Source organism: Archocentrus centrarchus, chromosome 15 (genome assembly GCF_007364275.1).
Source record: "Archocentrus centrarchus isolate MPI-CPG fArcCen1 chromosome 15, fArcCen1, whole genome shotgun sequence".
In the NCBI taxonomy this organism is placed as follows: Eukaryota; Metazoa; Chordata; class Actinopteri; order Cichliformes; family Cichlidae; genus Archocentrus; species Archocentrus centrarchus.
In genome coordinates this window covers 13984204-14003270 of record NC_044360.1, presented here as the reverse complement: position 1 = coordinate 14003270, position 19067 = coordinate 13984204, and the positions used below count along the sequence as shown (strand labels likewise).

The following is a 19067-nucleotide window of genomic DNA, read 5'->3' as shown; positions in this document are numbered from 1 at the left end:
TGAAAGCATTTGTGCGTCTACTGTTTCTCATGTCAGTCCAATCTGCTGTGAAAACCGTCACCAAGTGCTTGCTCATAGGGGATAGTCTTATCTCTCTATTGTAGGGTCTTCACAATATAATATATATACATACATATATACACACACATACATACACACACACACACACACACACACACACACACACACACACACACACACACACACACACACACTGTTGTGAACTACTGTTATACAAATAAAACTAAATTAATCAAAAACATATTGAAGAAATGTAGAAGTGTACCCTGTGGTGTTGAGGAAGCTGTCCCCTGTGATGCAGTCTCTAGATGTTGCTGAAGGAATGAACCAGAAAGCTGGAGCACAGCTTCCATCACTCTGCCTCTCAAACCCATAGTCACTGTTTTGGTATTTCAGTAGGGAAAAAGACACAGAAGGGTATTATCAAGGTGATTGATCATTTATTTATATAAATTAAAAAAAAAAATCAGTGATTCCATGTATCCTTCAAACAGAAATGTTCTTGGCTAGAAAAAAGTTGCCACAGCACAGCAGCCATTTGAGGTTTGGCGGGGGTTTTTGTATCAAACTTCTAAGGTGGCAAAAGCATTGTTTGTGCTAACACGCATACAATTATTGTACCTCTGCAAAGTTAGACTGATCTGTCATATTTCTTTCATCATGATCAGGGAAACACTCTCTGAGGAGCCAGAAGTCTTCTAGTAATAAAGTGGTGTTAAGCTTGTGTTATATTAGTCGGTGTTGCTCAATCAGCACCGGTGAGATGAGAAAGATAAAAGAAAGGATGAGACAGACTGAAGTGATAAACAAGTATCGAAGCAATACTTGTTAGACGTACAGAAGTAGCTAATAATAGAGTCTAGAGTGAACCATTACTGTTATTCATTATGGAAATCTATTCAAGGGCACTTGAATCATGCAGCAATGAACCTGCTTTCATGTGATTGCGAAGGCTGGGCTCCAACATTTTTTTGTTATCTTGATGCGATCGTGGACTGTAACGGTTTTTAAGTTCATTAAAGAAAGTATTTCAAGTTCTGTGGGTTTAATATGCATGAACACAGAACACTGTCAATTATATGGTGAACATATATGGTCATTTTTTACACTTTGGCCATACTGTGATACATATTATCAGAAATATGTGTTTGGGTAACCCTTTGTGGCAAAAGTAACTTCATGAATTTTAAGGCATATTGATAATAAATCAACTGCACAATAAACACTATACTCTGAAAAGTATTCGCTCGTCTGCCTTCACACACACATAGGAACTTGAGTGACATCCCATTCTTAATCCATAGGGTTTAATATGATGTCAGCCCACCCTTTGCTATAACAGCTTCAACTCTGGAAAGGCTTTTCACAAGGTTTAGGAGTGTGTTTATGGGAATTTTTGACCATTCTTCCAGAAGTGCATTTGTGAGGTCAGACACTGATGTTGGATGAGAAGGCCTGGCTCACAGTCTCCGTGCTAATTCATCCCAAAGGTATTCTGTTGGGTTGACATGAGGACTCCGTGCAGGCCAGTCAAGTTCTTCCACACCAAACTTGCTCATTCATGTCTTTATGGGCCTTGCTTTGCGCACTGATGCACAGTGATATTAGAAAAGGAAGGGGCAATCCCCAAACTGTTCCTGCAAAGTTGGGAGCATGCACAGGTGGCATCCTATCACGGTACCATGCTGGAATTCATTGAGCTCCTGAGAGTGACCCATTCTTTCACAAATGTTTGTAGAAGCAGTCTGCATGCCTAGGTGCTTGGTTTTATACACCTGTGGCCATGGAAGTGATTGGAACAACTGAATTCAATTATTTGGATGGGTGAGTGAATACTTTTGGCAATATAGTGCATCAAGAACCAGAAAATTGTGTGTTTATGAAACTTTTTTGTTACCAAGTTACGTCCTAAATTTAACAAAACATGACTGAAATAGCAATAACAAGTTGTGAATTATAAAATAGAGCTCTTCAAATACTCTTCTTGCTGTGCCTTAGGTTTACTTCACAGACTCTGCCTCTGGAGATTGATAAAGTGTTGTGCATTGGATTTAATGAAGTGAAAAGAGTATAGCTGCAGAGAAGGGAACTCACCACTCAAAATCTGCCTCTGTGCACAGGCAGGAATCTGACATCTGGGAAATATATTGATCTCTGGCCTTGACACATCGAACGTTTGCTCTCAGTTTTTGGAAAATTCTCTTCATTCCCATGATGCACACTTCACCCTGTGATTAATAATGCATCATAAACATTTCAGAAATTCTTTTTTTGTTTCTTTTTATCATCTTGCTTTTATTGTGCAACTAAATCAAAGTGATTCTCTTGGCTTTAATCAACGACTGAATCTTCATGATCATCAGTCAAATAACGGGAGGACCGCCTTACCTCGTTGTGCAACTGCCATGTCAGATAGTTCTCAGATGTGCAGCGCTGCTGGAAAATGGACCGGAAGTCGATCTTGACAAGTTGCCACTCAGATCGATGACTGAAGTGACCAAATATTCTATGAAAAAAAAAAAAGGGAAAAGAAATTGGTATGTAGGGCAGATTTAAGATGAAATATGTGAAAAAAACACACTAACTCCTCTAATAATAATACACTGACTCTAATCTATATTCTGCAGTGGGAGAGAAACCCCTCTTCTACATCTCGGGCTGATGAAACCCAAAACCCATATTAAATAAACTCAGTAATATTTGTGGACGCTTCTAAGTCTTCATCTGGGTAAAATATAATTAGCCAGTGCAGTAAAATATAATTAGCCAGTGTCTTTATGGTTCCCTCAAATCTTACGTCATTATAAGGGTGTCCTCTCCAGGCTCCCCCAGCACCCCATCAACATAGAGCGGAGAGGAGGTGAAGCTATATTTGTCCCAGTTTCTGCCCTCATCAAAACTCAGCCTGGGGGAGAGAACAATGGTTGGATCACAGGCAGACCAGCCACAAATAGAGCTGAATTCTGTAAGTAGAGCCTCAGCAGGAAAGCAATCTCCCCCCCTTGTTTTGAAGATGGAATACAGTCTCTAAAAAGATGTGGTGCATCCTTGGAGAGCCTTACCAAATGTGTCTAATTGGCAGAGGTGTGTGTCGGATGGCCACCAGAGATCCTCCTTGATTCAGGAAAAACACGCTGTACTCTTCCTGAAAAACCTGCAGACACAATCAGCTCCGCTTCATAACGCCAGAGAAAAATTCAAGTCCACACAAAGTATAAGCCTGTGCAAACATACGAGAATGCCTGTTCACACCTATACAACAACAGAATTTTTTTTTTTAAAAAGTAGGAACACACAAGCGTCTCAACAGTGTGAATAAACAAAAGGATCAAGCCAGGGTTGCTCTCTTTGTTTTTTTGTAGTTTTAAGCCAAAGGCAAAAGTCTGAATGCTCCTTTTGTTTTATTTATTTTAAAGATCAGATGTACACAAGACTGGCTGTCAAACTTATTGCCTTTGTTTTGTTTTGGGGGGTTTTTGAAACTGTGACGGCAGCAACAACAGCTGAAAAGTGAGGAATAAAAGTTGACAATGAAAGCTCAGATTCCCTGTTTTGTTCTCTTGTTCTTTATTCTGATAATAGCTCGCTAAAGTCACATGTTGCTATACTTTTGTTCCACATTATATTGAGTGAATGTTTAAAGGGAAGATAGCGTTTATCGCTGTTTTGTTGAACAGATATAAAGGCTTAAAAGAAAAACAAAATTACAGTCAATGAAGTAATGCTTTCAGAAATTACTGCCTGTCAAGATGCAGTCATGTACTAATGTCACAAAATGTACCCATAGCCCTAATCTAACAGTTAATGTAATGTACCTCTCTCCACGTGTTCCCAGCATCAGATGTGATGAAGATACTGACATTAGCACTGGTCAGGTCAGGTCCAACCACTCCTGAATACAAAAGATTTTTAATCTGAATTATTTTAAGCATGTCACGTTTTCAGATCCGACCGTTAATTCAGAAGCAACACAAAAGTGCTTTTGTTCCTCTAAAGAACATGCAACAGATGTGCGGGAAAGACAGATTTCCTTTTATATTCAAAACTGTTGTCAGCTACGAAAGAAAATGCTGGAATCGGATCTGAAAAAGCAGATCTTACTGTGTGCTGTGATCAAAAAGCAGCATTAAGGCAGAGCGTGAACAACACTATGGATTTACAAATCAACGTGCAAATCAAATAATCGTCTCACCTGAAGCTATTATAACTCCTGGAGCTGAGTCTTTGCTGACAATGTTTCCCGAGGTGTACGGGTTCTCCGATACATGGAGGTGCAGGTGCAACGAACAGTATGGCTGCAAAACACGGAGGACATTAATTTGCTGAAGGTAAAATGAAACATTAATACAGATCTGCTTCATGGACAGCAGATGATGTGAAGATTTGATTGCCATATATGTTAGTAACCCAAATATATTTGGGTTGTAGTATGTTATGATAAAAGATAACAAGAATAATAAAAAAATATATATATTACAATAACTACGAGAAAGAAATATTAGTTGCAGCTGTAACCCAGTCAAATCAATGCTAATGAAGGAATATGATTCCCGGCTTATGCTATATCACATACTGAGTAATACTTAATAAATATGGTTAGACTTATTACATATCCCAGAATAGTGGAAGATGGCTACAGTTCCACATTTTAGACTGGATAGATGCAGCAGCAGAGATAAATCTCTTCTGAGTGAATGTGTGGTAGATTAAAAAGCAGTTTGTGGGACCTTTTTGGATTAAGTGCCTCTTTAGCTTTAATTTATGGCTTAGACTCTCCTCTATATAAAAAAATTTTTTTAATTTAATACTTTAATTTCTTGTTGACTAAGTCTGCCACTTTTGTTTGTTCTCCTTATCTATTTTGATTTGTCTTTACCCACCATGGTGGAATGTGAAATAATGTGAAGCTTTGCTTGCCAAAATGTACCTATTTTTTCCTTTAAAAAAAAAAAAAACACAAAAGGAAAGGAGAAAAGAAAGGGACAAAATACACTAACATGCTGCATTTCAGCACATAAACAAAATATCAAAAAAGCTGTGATCCAACACGCTACACAAAGGGATATAGTATAGTCTGGGTTTCAAAGAAAGCTGGGATGCTGTGCAAGATGTAAATAAAAACAGAATCCAGTGATTTTCAAACAATTTAATCCCCACATGTTTAAAACTAGAACTTCATCAACATCATCTACATAATATTATCAGGTGATTTAGAGAATCTGAGACTCAAGGGATAACTCAAAGAAAATAATTAAAAGAGTGAAATCCAATGCATGACATAAGGAGTAGGGTTTAATCCCGGGATCCGGGATTCCCGGGAAATGCGATCAGAACCATTTCCCGTTTCCCGGGAAACGTTAGACGGGAAACCGGGAAAAAAGTCGCGCGCGTTGATTTGACTTTCAGAAAGAAAAGAAAGCTTCAGAATGTTAAATTTAAGGAAATATTGAGAGAAGGGTTCGTTTAATGCGAAAAGCATTACTCTTCATTTCAGGCACGTTCAGCCTCCGTTTAAGGCTTCAGCCTTCATCTCAAGCGTTTTAATAGAGGTATTACACAGTTGTGCCTTTTTCCTCTTTAATTTGTTGAAATCGTAGGCAATGTGTTTACCCTGAGGTATTTTGTATTATATAATTTTATATTATTATATATTGTTATATTGCATTATATAGCCTATAAAATATGCCTGCCCTGAACAATAAAGAAATATCTGTTTAACTTCGAGTGTTTCTTTTCCTCGTTTGCAGCCGCTTACTAACAATCATGAATTAGGATACGGGCCTAATGTGTGAAGAAATTATCATGAAATAGATTGCTTTAACATATTTCGCTTTTAAAATGGAGTTGAGTAAAATGTATATTTTTTAGGCTATAAGGATTGGCCAGTTTTTCAATAGACGATTCACAGCGAACCTACTTTAACCCTCAGACACGGTGTTATAAATTTGCTGTTGCCAGAATGGCAATGACCAAGTCGTAGTGCATTACTCAAGGCCCTGTGTTATGTCATATTATAGTGTAGTACGGTAGTTAACTTTTCAATGACTATTACAGCGTTCCACTGGTGGAGATATAGTGCAACAGATGTCGCCACGACAGCGTGGCTGAGCCTTTATCAATGCTGTGGAGATGAACCGTATTGTTTTGCACCAGCAGTTGTAAAATATCTTGTTATAATTCCATGTACAATGGAGGAATATTCGAATTATATTTGTTAAGGGAGTGTTGAGGAACGATACAACACCGCATAGCTCGAGCACTCCAATGTCCAGATGTAGGTTTTATTGCGTTAATCAAGCCGACGTTGCCCCCTACTGGGCATAACAGGACATAGCTGGAAAGCTACCTCTACAATATCACAATAGGTTAAGGCTGACACAGGCTACAGAAGGCCTAATTAAAATAAAAAAATAAATAAACTTTTTCCCGGGATTCCCGGGAAATGGCTCGTCATTTCCCGGGATTTGATTCATGTCATTTTCGGGAAAAATATTAAACCCTAATAAGGAGCCCTTTGCTGTTAGTGTACATAAATACAAGTTAAAACTTTACCTTACAAAGAAAAATACATAAAATCAATATCTAGAATATGCCTGGTCCCAAACCCATTAAGCCTGGGCTGATGTTGAAAAGTGTTCTGTGATCTAATGTTACGTTAAATTGTAAAATTCTTTCCATTTTAAATTCTTTTAAATTCTTTTTGAAAATTATGGAAGTCACAAGCAACAAGGGGTTGCTTGTTAAGGAGCAACTGCAAAGGAAGCAACTAGCAACGGCATGGCAACCAGAAACCATTGAATGTCAACGACATTCAGCAACTTTAAGCAACAATGGGTGAAATAAAGACTGGCAACCTGAAGTGGGCAGGTCTCTCAACTTCAAAGTGATTGTTTGAAGCAACGACTGTTAACAGTCATATGAGGGGGTCACTTAGGCAACTGGAGCCTTGAATGTCCACTAGCATCCAACTGTCTGCAACATAGCAATGTGCAACAAACAAATTGCTTCCTGTGTGGCAGCCCCTTTATGCACCCTCATTAATGAAAGGCGTTCCACTAGGTCCTTCCTCCTTGAAGTATACTATCTTAAGATTGGCCAGCTTCTGGAAGCCTGAAGAGGGGCAGCACCTAGTGCTTGTGACCATCATCTGATCCTTTTGCTGCTGTAAAGGTTTGATTGAAAATGTTGGCCTTTAAATCCATTGGTACATGTTCCAAAAAAAAAAAAAAGAAAAACTTTCTACATGCTACTGTTAATATGTGACATGGAAAACAGAAAAATATCAGGAAACAACAAACATAAGGCAGCAAGTAAAATGACTTGCTGTTGCTGCACTGTGGGTTATTTTTATGCTAGAGTACATAAAATACTACTCACTGGGGGCATAGCGTTCTAAAACCTAGGCTGAATTTACAAAATTTACTCATGTCCCAGTTCCATCATCCAGTGTGTCACTGCCACTACTGTTCACATCATATTACATCAATAATGTAAGTCTCTATAGGACATAGACACATTGTAAAATTCAGTACTGTACTTCAGTGCAAAACTGTAATGTTTAAAGGCGATTAATGTAAAGACTGACCTGAAAGTGCATCACAGTAATTGACTTTTTCATTCATGATTTTAGATTCCCCAGCCGCCATTCCCTCACAGACTTGTACAGTTGTTGCACGCTGCTGTTTAAGTAGTGCTGCAGTAATACTCTCTTGAGAGAGTGTGTACATTCATGTTTGACTTCATCTAGGTGCTGTGCCCAGAAGTGATCACCACAGAAAATGAATGAAAACTATTCAGAACATGTGATCATAGGATCACATTTACATATGTTTGAATATGACACAAAATAAGAAAAAATATCATATGTTCCCTTTACATATTACCTTTAAAGTATTTGATACTATATGAACAAATACTCAAAGGTAAACTCAATCATTGTAATGGGTCTCTTCACTTGCTGCCATACACAGACCTGTGTTGCTATGACACATATTTATCAGCAGACTTTGACCATGGTCTAGGATGATTCACTGCAGTATTTTTGCAAGCAGATAATGGAAATCCAAATAACCAAATGTATCTCTTGTCAGTGGCCCACTTACTTGTTCACAATAGACCTTGTTTCCTTGGAGATCCGTTGCTGGAGCCTGAAGAAGACGCCAGTCTCTACCCTTGTTGTATGTGATATAAGTTTTCACTTGGTTCTCGACAACTTTATTTGACAGGAACACCCCTTTAATCCCAGCAACCTGAGAACATGAGAGAAGGAGAGCAGTGGGGGGAAAAATAACAAAAAGGGAGGAAAAAAAAATAACCGTAAATTATTCAAACTTAAGTAAAGCTGAAGACCTAGTTTGGGGAGGAAGAGATGTCTGAAAGTGATAGTTTTTTTCTGACATGGAACACTATTTTGGACCATCTGTAGGACTCTGCAAAATCAAAACAACATATGGCACAGCCCTGAGATATGTCTTCTTCTTTGTATTTATGTGCACAGAGATGCAGACTCTCACCTGCAGCTATCACTTGCGCTCATATTTCTCTTCCATTTCTACAAATCTTTGTCAAAGTATGAATGACCGTTTCATATCGTCTGCTGGTCACTACAGCTAAGTGTTTCTGGTCAGAAAGCAGCATAACCACTGCTGATGGCTATTTTCTTTTCTTTTTTTTTGCTTTGAATGTGATGCTTTTACTGCTGGCTAAGGATGAGGATAATCTAGGCTGATGCATACATGTGCATCTGCTGCAACCTCATAGTAGATCTGTCAGCACAGATATAATATGTTCAGGGCACTAGTTAAAGCCAGTATTCTGCACTGTGACTATGCACTGTAAGTGACAGTGTTTTCTAAATGTGTGTATCAATGATCCTTTATCTAATGACTGAACCTGTTAAATGTTTTCTTGTGCAACTGTAATGTTGCACGAAAATGATGATAAAGCAGCCATAAAGTAGATATGAGAGAGACATTTAGATCCTGCAGAATGAATGCAGTGTAGCATCTGTTTCATTATGGGAGGGGCATCTAAAACATCTCAGTGCACTTAGGGAAAACACAGCAGAAAATCCACAAGAACTCTTAGGAAAGTTTTGGGCTGTCTGTTGGTACTTTACTTGTCAGAGTCTGTTTTATTACACAAGAAAGGTCCCAAACCAGTGATTTAACTTTGGATGGTACTCTTAGAGACACAGTGTCTCTGATGGCTTTCCCCGTGTTACCTTCAGAGTCCTCATATAGTCAGAGGGTAGGAAAATAGTTTAAGTATATGTCTGCAATCAGATTACTTTTTAATACAATTTTTTTAATATTCATAATACTGAATAATTGCTGCATTTCTAAGAAGCAAATCTAATTTGAGAATTCTTTGATTTGATAGCAAAAACATAAGCAGAAAATATGATAAATATATGAAATATATGACTAGGATAAGTTACAAAACCAAGTCACTGCCCTGATTTTACAAAACCATGTAGTCAGATGAAAGCACCACCCCTGCAGCAGAGTCACTGCCTACCTCATAGAGGTCTATCATTATATTTCCCTCTGGACCTCGACTGCTCACAACGTCTTCCAGCATCAGGGTGAAGAATAGCCCTCTGGACTCAGACATGTACAAGTTGTAGGAGTCATTCTGGTGCCAGTCCTGAATTGCTGCCACCACCTGGTTATCATCTGTGCTGATTATCTGCAAGTCCTAAATATATAGAAATCATCAGCGGATGCCTTTGTGTGGATTAGTCAACTACTCAAGTGCCAATATGCTTCTTAAGAACTCACTTAAAGAACAAATACGTGTAAATCTGCTTAGCGGTGCACATACACACTCATCACCAAGCTAACAATTTGTCACTTCTTGACATTGCTCACTCAGGATGTGTAGCAATTAGTCCTCAGGCATTTCATGCTATGACCTAAAAATGAAGCAAAGCTCTTAATTTTACTGGATCTCTTATCCAGCACGGTGCACAAGATGTATCCTTCCCAAGAAAATGGTCACAGAATACACGGCAGGATGGATAGATTTATTGAAACAACACTGTTGGAACTAAATCTCTCCTGTTGTTCTAACACAGTCTCTCAAACTGCTGAGCCGTCCTGCTGTGCTGGCAGTAAGTGGAAGTCAGTGCGTTTTTGTGCAGATGCTAAATTGACATTTTCTGCTTCAGAACATTTTTGGGGAGCTCTTGGGATGTGCTGGATTCATTTTTTTAAAATAAATATAATTTAAGTAAAGTAGATATAGATGAGAGAACTGAAAATTAGCACATGGATATTAACTAAAAAAGAGACATAATTATGCAATCCTGTATCAGTTTTCAAGAGATTAAAGCATGGAAAACAATTTAATGAATGTGTCAGGAAATATCACACGTTACTGGAGACAAAAATCAACCCATAAAAACCTTACAATGAGTAAAACAAAATATCCTGGAGGAATAAATGTTTTACAGTTAAATTAATGTTGCTTGTTCTTCTGAATATGCTCATCTCAAACACCGCATGCTTTCCAGTTATCTTACCTTTGGCAGCGTGTACTTGGGAAGCTTCATCGGGTAGAAAGCATTTCGTTTATAGGACACATAACGGACAGACTGGCCACCTACTGGCACCTACAAAAGCAAAATAGAGTGCATCGCATCTATAGTAAACATCCATAAACATAAATGAAGACATTAATTGCACAAAGGTTGGGTCAAATAATTTATACCACCATCAAAACTCTAGCTTTGTTGCTAATTAGGATGTTGTGCATGATGGCAGAGTGGAGTTGTAGTAATAGACCACACTGTGATTTAATTTTTACTCCATCCATTCACAGGATAATGGCCCCTTTTAGTTAATGAAAAACATGACTGTACATTAAGACAAGACTGAATGCATTGGTTTTGCAGCATTTAATTCTCTTTTAATGAAACCAGACCCCACAATAAAAACCCACCTGGATAAAAACGTATTCATCCTGAACCACAAGGGAATTAGGGATGATGAACCCAGGAAAAGGCTTGCTCTTGTTTCCATCAGAGCAATTCTGAAGTTTACAGGTTATGTACTGTGACCCTGTGGTAAGCAAGAAATTAGTGCTAAAAAGACAACAAAAACATGGGAACAAACAACCTTCTGTAGCCCTCAATCAAGGCTTAGCAGTGGTTATGCTCATGGCTTTAAGTGAACTGTAGAGGCAAAATTTTGGAAGCCAATATTCTTACTAATAGATGAAGTCGAGAGAGCTGTCCCAGTTTGTTAACATCAGCCAAATGAAGTACTCTCTACAGAGATAGGGCATTAACACACTAGGCCTTATGGAAGTGCCCCCCTTTCTGTGTCATGGCCAAGAAAGTCAAGCCGAGTGAGCCAAGTCACAGCCCAGCCCTTCAAAAATGAAGAGCTCGACTGTATGAAGACTCTTCATGTATCCAAATGGGAAGAAGAATTTTAGCACCAACAACACTTTCTCTTTCTTTCTTTCTTTCTTTCTTTCTTTCTTTCTTTCTTTCTTTCTTTCTTTCTTTCTTTCTTTCTTTCAAGTTTAGGGATTTAAAAAAAAAAAATTGCTGCTAAACTAAACTGTGCTAAATGTATTTTTCTGTGTTGCCCAGGTAACATGTTGTTATGACTCACGCCCATCAGAGACGCTGATCTCCAGATGAATCATTCCTTGTTCTTTGTCCAAGCCCAGTCTGGACCTGTAACATTATGACAAACATTACTTTTTGTTTTATGACCAGTGTCTGTCCCATGACCCTGAAGTGGATAATTAAGAAAATGGATGGATGGACCACTGTCAGATTCACATTTTAAAAAAAAGAAAAAAAAAAAAAAAAAGCCTCGTTTATCTTTTTCTCCTAAACAGATATTATAGGTACAGACTGCCTAAAAGCCCACTTTCCTCTGATGTGCAAGCTTTGCTGAAGCCTCTGCATGAAAAAGGTGATATTAACTCTGAGCTCAATGAACCCATCTTTCCTAAAAGAATACTGTGTTCAGACTGGCCAGCTTTCAGGTGCCTGTAGAGCGTTAACATCCTTTGCTTGTGAGCACTGCCTCCTCCTGTTCCCGGTAGGATATCCCAAAAGCAAAGTACAAACCTAGTGAGTAACACAAATGTTTTGTTCCTGATTAGAAATGGCAGTTTCTCAAATCCATTCGTACATGTCTGAATTTAGTCTGGTATATAAAAAGCTCTGCAGCAACAAAGATTACAGCAGGGCATCTATGTTTTGGTAACAGATTGGGTACACTAATTACCTGCCTATTACATGATATAATGCTGGAGTTTCAATCACAAGCCATTTATTAACATGTCTAGATTTTTTTTTTAATCTGTGATATGCTTACATCATCTCCATGAACATGCAGTAAAAATAATTTTCCTGTAATGTTCATATTGATGGATTTTTTATGCTGTCAATTCTAGTATTCAGATTTGATTCTGGCTCAGTAGGTTTGCAACCTCCAGGCCTGAAAAAGCTAAGTGTTAAAAATCAGCAGAGGCCACTTGAAGCTTGGTCCAAAGATGAGTCAATCCCCACAGACTCCCATAGTAAAATGGCCATCTTAAAGCAATAAAAGCCATGTTTACAGCCTGGCTAGAAGAAATACATAATAAATACTTTTTGCCCTTATAGACTGTTTCCTCCTTTATAACAAATGTATCGTTGATCTTTATTACTCATCCTTCTGGACACTGGTACTGTAAGGCTTCAAGGCTGGCTGCTTTGAGTGATGTGTGTTGATGCAGGCTGCTGAACACAATATCTGTCTGCTTGGCCTCAATTCTGCTAATTCAAGCCCTCCGCTGTGTGTTGCTGGTGTCTTTGGGCACATTTTAATGAAATTATCTGACTAATATTATGGCTTGCGGTGTGGTACAGCCTGTCCAAGAAATTTGTGCTTCAGTTTTGACGAGTTAAATTCTGGTATTTTGTTAGTCTGCTACACTAATTAACAGGTATGTATGCCTGTCCAGTGGACCTGTAAAGGTTATGGATGCAGTTTTCTAACCATGCAAGCACACATTAGCAGAACTAATTTTGTGTTTGGCTCTTCCAAATTTGGTCACTCCAGGCTCCAAAATCTAACATGGCAGTGGCCAGAATGAGGCTTTAAAATACGGAGTACAGAAAACAATTAGTACCAGTCAAAAGGTTGGACACCTTCTCATTCAGTGTTTTTATTTTATTTATTTTTTTTCCTACATTGTAAATTAATACTGAAGTCATCCAGACTATGAAGAAACACATAAAGGAATCATGTAGTAAAACATAAATTGTTAAACCAAAATATGTCTTAGATTTTAGATTCTTCAAAGTAGGCGCTTTTGCTTTGATTTTCTTCACTTAGTTGAGTAGTTCTTGCCACAATATTGATTAGAACATTACTCAAATAGGGCTATGCACTGTGTAACAACTGTACCTCTTCAACACAACTGATGGTCTCAAACACATTAAGAGGGCAAGAAATGCAAGAAATTAACTCTTGACAGGCACAGCTGTTAACTGAAAGCCATTCTCATAAAGCTGACTGAGAAAATGCCAAGATGTGCAAAGCTGTCATCTAAGCAAGAGGTGCCTACTTAGAAGAATCTAAAATATAAAACATGTTCTAATTTGTTTAATACTTTTTTGTTTATTAAATAATCCCAAAGGTATTTTTTCATAGTTCGGATGACTTTAGCATTAATCTACAATGCAGACACTTTTTAAATAATGAAACCACTGAATTAGAAGGTGTGTCCAAACTTTTGACTGGTACTGTATGTATCTCCACACTGCCAAGCAGATGTGCTATTGCTCAAAAGCACCTGGAGCTGCTCTTTACCAGGCTTTATCATGTTGGCCAATCAGGACACAGCAGGCTTTTTGAGATGGGGGACTTAAAGAGCCCAGAACTAATAGCAGTTTTTTTTCAAGCAGAAACCCAACTGAAGGGCTGTATGGTGTTAGAATGAGATAAATTTACTTTACTTTTTTTAACTGTAAGTGCTGCAAAGCTACTCTAATAGAGACCCAGAATAAAAAATAAAGCATTATACTGTATGCCCCCCTTAATTGAATATAACAGAATAGAAAGCTTTTGTCATCAAACATGGAGTATGACAAAAACTCCACAGTTCTTTATAAAAACTAAAGAAGATTAAAAAAAATACTGTAAAACCAGTATGTATATGCTACAAAGACCAGGAGTATAACTATCAAAGAAAGCAAGGACTTACAGGGGCATAAATAAATGTAACAAATATACAAAATATACCAAATATTAAGAGTTTGTACCAGATGTTATATTGAATGTACTAATATAGCACAGGGTTGAGGGAAATATAAATAAATATGCCAGATGTTCACAGTAAACAGTGGTCTGTGAATGGTCAAACACTGAGCAGTGCGCTGTGACCAGTGAGGTAGTCAGAAGTGAGTAGTGAATCAGTGAAGCCTTGCTGTGTATTATTGTGTAGTGTTCAAGAGTCTGATGGCCCAGGGGTAAGAACTGTTCCTCAGCTTGTTCGTCCTGCCTTTGTGGGACCCGAGTCTCTTCCCTGATGGCAGCAGGTTGAACAGGAGGGTGAGAAGGGTCTGCCAAGATTTTCTTTGCTCTGCTGATGCAGCAAGAGCAGGCAATGTTCTCCAGGCAGGGCAGGGGGCAGCCGATGATCTTTTCAGCAGTCCTGGTGACCCTCTTCAGAGCCCTCCTGTCTGCAGCAGAGCAGGCAGTGAACCAGACAGACACGCAGTACATCACCACTGGCTCTATGGTGGCCTGGTAGAAAGACACTTGCAGCTTCTTCTCCAGGTGGTTCCTCTGCAGGACTCGCAGGAAGTGGAGTCTCTGCTGGGCCTTTTTTACCAGTGCTGCTGTGTTGGCAGGCCAGGTGAGATCCTCAGAAATGTGGGTCCCTAGGGACTTGAATGAGGCTACTATCTCTACACACACTCTGTTGATGGAGTGGAGTGGAGCATGGTCCCCTCTCTGCCCCCTGAAGTTAATGCTTTGGTCTTAGTGGTGTTCAGCCCCAGGTTTTTTTTGATGCACCACACCGCCAGCTCCTGTATTTCCTCCCTGTAGGCTGATTTATCTCCAACAGTGATCAGGCCGACCACTGTGGTCTCGTTGGTGAACTTGTGTGATAAGTTGTGGTTACAAGTATTAAACAGTTAATCATATATTGTAAATCCAAAAATCAAGAAGTTGTTACATTGATATTGTAGTATTTTTATTGTTGGTGCCAGTGCTAATTAGTTGCCATGTATCTTAATAGTTACCCTGCCTGGAGGGTATTGTTTTTGGTATCTTTGTTTATTAACAAAACTGCAGCAATTCGTATGAAAGATGGCCAGTGACCCCTAGATCACGTGATTAAACTATTGTCATAATTGGGTCAAGGTAAAAAAAAACAAAAAAACCCTGCAGACACCCAGGCATGTCCATATGACATAGATTTAAGTCAACATAGCAGCAGTCTATGTCTAAAGTGTGGACTTCAAACTATATACCAGCTTTTAAATTGTGTTGAGAGAACAAGTAAAACCAGAGTTATGATCAATAATTTACACCATGCTGTTTCCTGTATGTTGTCCTCATGTGTTTAGTGCAGGAAGAAACGGTAAAAACTGGATATTTGCTAGCAGAAAGTGCTGCAAGCAAATACACTCACAAAAAAAAAAAAAAACCACCACATCAAACAATCAAAAAGTAATATGACAATGTGTGGAATTTAGTTGCTGAGCAACAGGTGAAAGTTGTGAGAGTGATAAATTTGTGCCATAATTTGTGTGGCAACTGATTGTGCTATAAATAATTCTACAAAAAAAAATAAATAAATCCTGAGGCATTGCCTGCATTTTAATGTAAATAGGTGTTTATAATTTTGTTGTGTGCAAAATTTGTGCATATGTTTTTAAAATTGGTTTATATTATATTTGCATTTTAAATTCTAAAAGTATTTTGTTAAACATATTTGTAGTTGTCACAGTAAAAAAAAAAAAAAAATTCTACTCAGATTTTATGTTTTTTGTGTGATTTTAGGTCCAATGTGTTAATACAGTATGTCAAAATGAAAAAAAAATAACTGTATAACCTTAGAAAATTATGGGCATGGACAACAGGATCTCTGTGTTATCTCTGTGATTCAGTGTTTGGAGAGTGACATGCTTGTGAGACAGACAATGTTCAAATCAGCTAAAATGTCTGCTGGGGGTGGGGTTTGCTTCTTTTTTCCATAAACTGTCTGAATACCGCAAATACTCACTCAGAAATAACTTATTTATATATAAATATAATTTTACTGACTTGCGTACATTTGCAAAGGATTCAAAGGTAGTTGAACTTAAAGAAAAGGCAGAATATTGTTCTTTGTGTAACAAATTTCTTCTTTTTTTTAATCCCTTTAATCATCTTATGTTGCCTAAAATTATTTTGGGAATTCAAAAAGCATTGGATACATTTGAATCAAGCGAAGCCTTGTACATAATTAAGCTGTAATAGAAACAAAGGAAATTGAGAAAAATGCTAATTAAGTGCATTGCGCTCACAGTAATTGATGGTTTTTTGGGTCTTAGAAGTCCAATATTTGTTTTAGATTAGTTGGTTTTCATATATAATTTTATTTAGTCATGAGAAATAAGAAAAGCTGCAGTGATGTTTGCTGCTTTATTGTTCAGGAGCAATAACATAGCAACCATAACCATAGACACGAACCCGATGGTCATTCGACCTGCACCATTTGTTATCTGTAAAGTGTACTTAACCATTTTATTCACTTTTACCAGAAATTCTTCATGATAGCAGTTAAGTATAGAGTGACTGGGGTGGCCACTTCTTTATTAATAGCAGCTGTTGTGACAGAAGATGGGTTTGTTCTAATTTTCCATACTGTGTCTGAACTACAATATAAAAAGCTCCAATCCTGCTTCCCTCAGCACTCTGTAATTGCCTCACAGCTCCATCTCTTTTAATGGACTTTCTGTCAAATACTTCATCCAATTCTATCAGTGAACAGCAGCCCTTGCTCTTAAATAACCCCCTGCAATGTTACACTATGTTCTCCAATAACCAACGCCTGTTGAGGGTGCCTTTTAAAAGATTGGTAACATTTTACAGCAAGGGTGCAAGACCTATCAAGAATTCATACACGGCTTTGTGCATGAGAAAAACATTTGATTAAAATGTTTGATTAAAACCTTTTGAACTATAAGTAACATACCTGAATTAACAGTATCTCATGCAATGCAAGAACAATACAGTAATTAATGCAACAACTAAGGCATTTCAGTCATCAAGATTAATGGGTTATCAATCATGTTAATGTCTTCTTCATAGTCAGGTGTGCAGTTGATGGGATGAGCTAAATAAAAAAACAGAAGCAATGGCATTGAGTGATTTCTGTTAATACAAAGCAGGTGATTAATAGCAGCAGAAAATAAATTGCATTTAACTTTTTATGTCAATATGCTTATTCGTGTATGCATTTATGAATGCATGGTATGTGCTACCACATGCTTTTTGTTAAGTTGGGCAGTGCACAATGTTACATTGGGTGAAATATTTTCTGGCATATTTGGATTTGTATCTTTCCTCAAAGACAAAAGAATGTGGGCACACGTTTGAACACTGCAAATTAGATTTTTGATTAATCCTTTGGCAACACTCGCTGTTTCAGATGATGGCAAAAAAAAAAAAAAAAAACAAAATCAAACATGTCTTTAACTGTGAAATGTTGCATTGATGCGTCTGTGTTAGTGAGGTGAATTCTTTGTTTGCTATTTATTTTTTAAAAACAAACTGCTGTTATGTGTGATGCTCCAGATTCTCAGAGCAAATTGTTTGTGGTGTGTGAGGAAAGACCATCTGCTGATGTCTTGTAAAAACCTAAATTATGAACACATTCTCTAATAAAGAACAACTATATTATATTTTGCTAGAAAATGTGGAAATAGCTGCAGCTATTTATTGAAACATACAGGGAACTACAGTTTATAAGGGAAACTGCATGAAACACTTTTCAAAATTCTAACAAGCTGGAAAGTCGGTTTTTGGTATGACTACTTTTATTATTCAACACAGCCTGAACTTGTAGGCAGCTTTTTTGTAATTTCTTTAAGCAGTCTTCAGGAATAGCTCTCTAGGTTTCTTGAAGGACATCCTAAGCTCTTCTTTGGATGTCAAATGCCTTTTATTCCATTCTTTGTCAAAATGATCCCGCACTGTTTCAATAATGTTGAGATATGGGCTCTGGGGAGGCCAATCCATAACTGATAGTGTTCCACTGTATGTAGCCCATCCGGACTGGCCATGAGAAATATTTTCTTAGATTTTATTTTTAAATTATAATAATACATTCAAAATAATAAAAAAAAAAGACAACATTTATTAAGTTATCGCAGAGTGGACCCAAATGCAGGACTCTAAAGGCAAACTGAACTTTAAAAAAAAAAAAAAAAAAAAAAAAAGCTTTATTGCTGATTCTTCAAAAAAGAAAAAAAAGCACACAGAGGGAAGGAGCACTTCAACAAAAGCTAATTGCTAAACACAAGAAAACTGGAACAGAACCCATACTTCCATGAGAGAAGACACAAAAAGTAACAGAAGAAAACTGACGGCTTAAATACACACAGGAGCTGATTAGGGAGAAAGGAAACACCTGGGGAACATGGCACAGGTGAACAGAATCTGACTAATTAAACAAGGGAAGCAAAACCAAACACAATGCACACAGGACAAGGGCTGCAAAATAAAACAGGAAATGACTAACATGACAAAAACGCAGACTTGAACTATAGAACACAGGGAAACCAGGAGCTAATATCAATAAACCAATTAGAACAAGGAAACCGACTAGAAACTATAAGAAAAACGTACAAACTCAAAACTGCAAAAACCAATAATAACCCTGGGAGGCATTAAATAACAAAAGATGAAAGTTCAAAGAACTGAAAGCACTGGGCCACAGGCCCAGGACCGTGACAATCACAGGCGAATTCTGACCAAACCCAGTCATTTTACACTGACCAGTATTTATATTGCATATTGCATTGATGCCATATAATG

The 19067-nt window shown here is 37.7% G+C and overlaps 1 protein-coding gene across 1 annotated transcript in view; it reads right to left on the bottom strand.

Annotated features, from left to right (window-relative positions):
- LOC115793022 (VPS10 domain-containing receptor SorCS1-like) overlaps nucleotides 1–19067 on the bottom strand; it is a 54490-nt gene that overhangs the window by 12957 nt on the left and 22466 nt on the right. The window contains exons 6-17 of the mRNA XM_030747723.1: nucleotides 11646–11710; nucleotides 10966–11084; nucleotides 10547–10636; nucleotides 9541–9720; nucleotides 8124–8270; nucleotides 4214–4316; nucleotides 3837–3913; nucleotides 3084–3175; nucleotides 2819–2926; nucleotides 2410–2527; nucleotides 2116–2249; nucleotides 287–400 (exon numbers count right to left, since the gene is read on the bottom strand). Coding sequence (XP_030603583.1) covers nucleotides 287–400; nucleotides 2116–2249; nucleotides 2410–2527; nucleotides 2819–2926; nucleotides 3084–3175; nucleotides 3837–3913; nucleotides 4214–4316; nucleotides 8124–8270; nucleotides 9541–9720; nucleotides 10547–10636; nucleotides 10966–11084; nucleotides 11646–11710 — 1347 coding nt within the window. The remainder of the gene's footprint in view (nucleotides 1–286; nucleotides 401–2115; nucleotides 2250–2409; nucleotides 2528–2818; nucleotides 2927–3083; nucleotides 3176–3836; nucleotides 3914–4213; nucleotides 4317–8123; nucleotides 8271–9540; nucleotides 9721–10546; nucleotides 10637–10965; nucleotides 11085–11645; nucleotides 11711–19067) is intronic.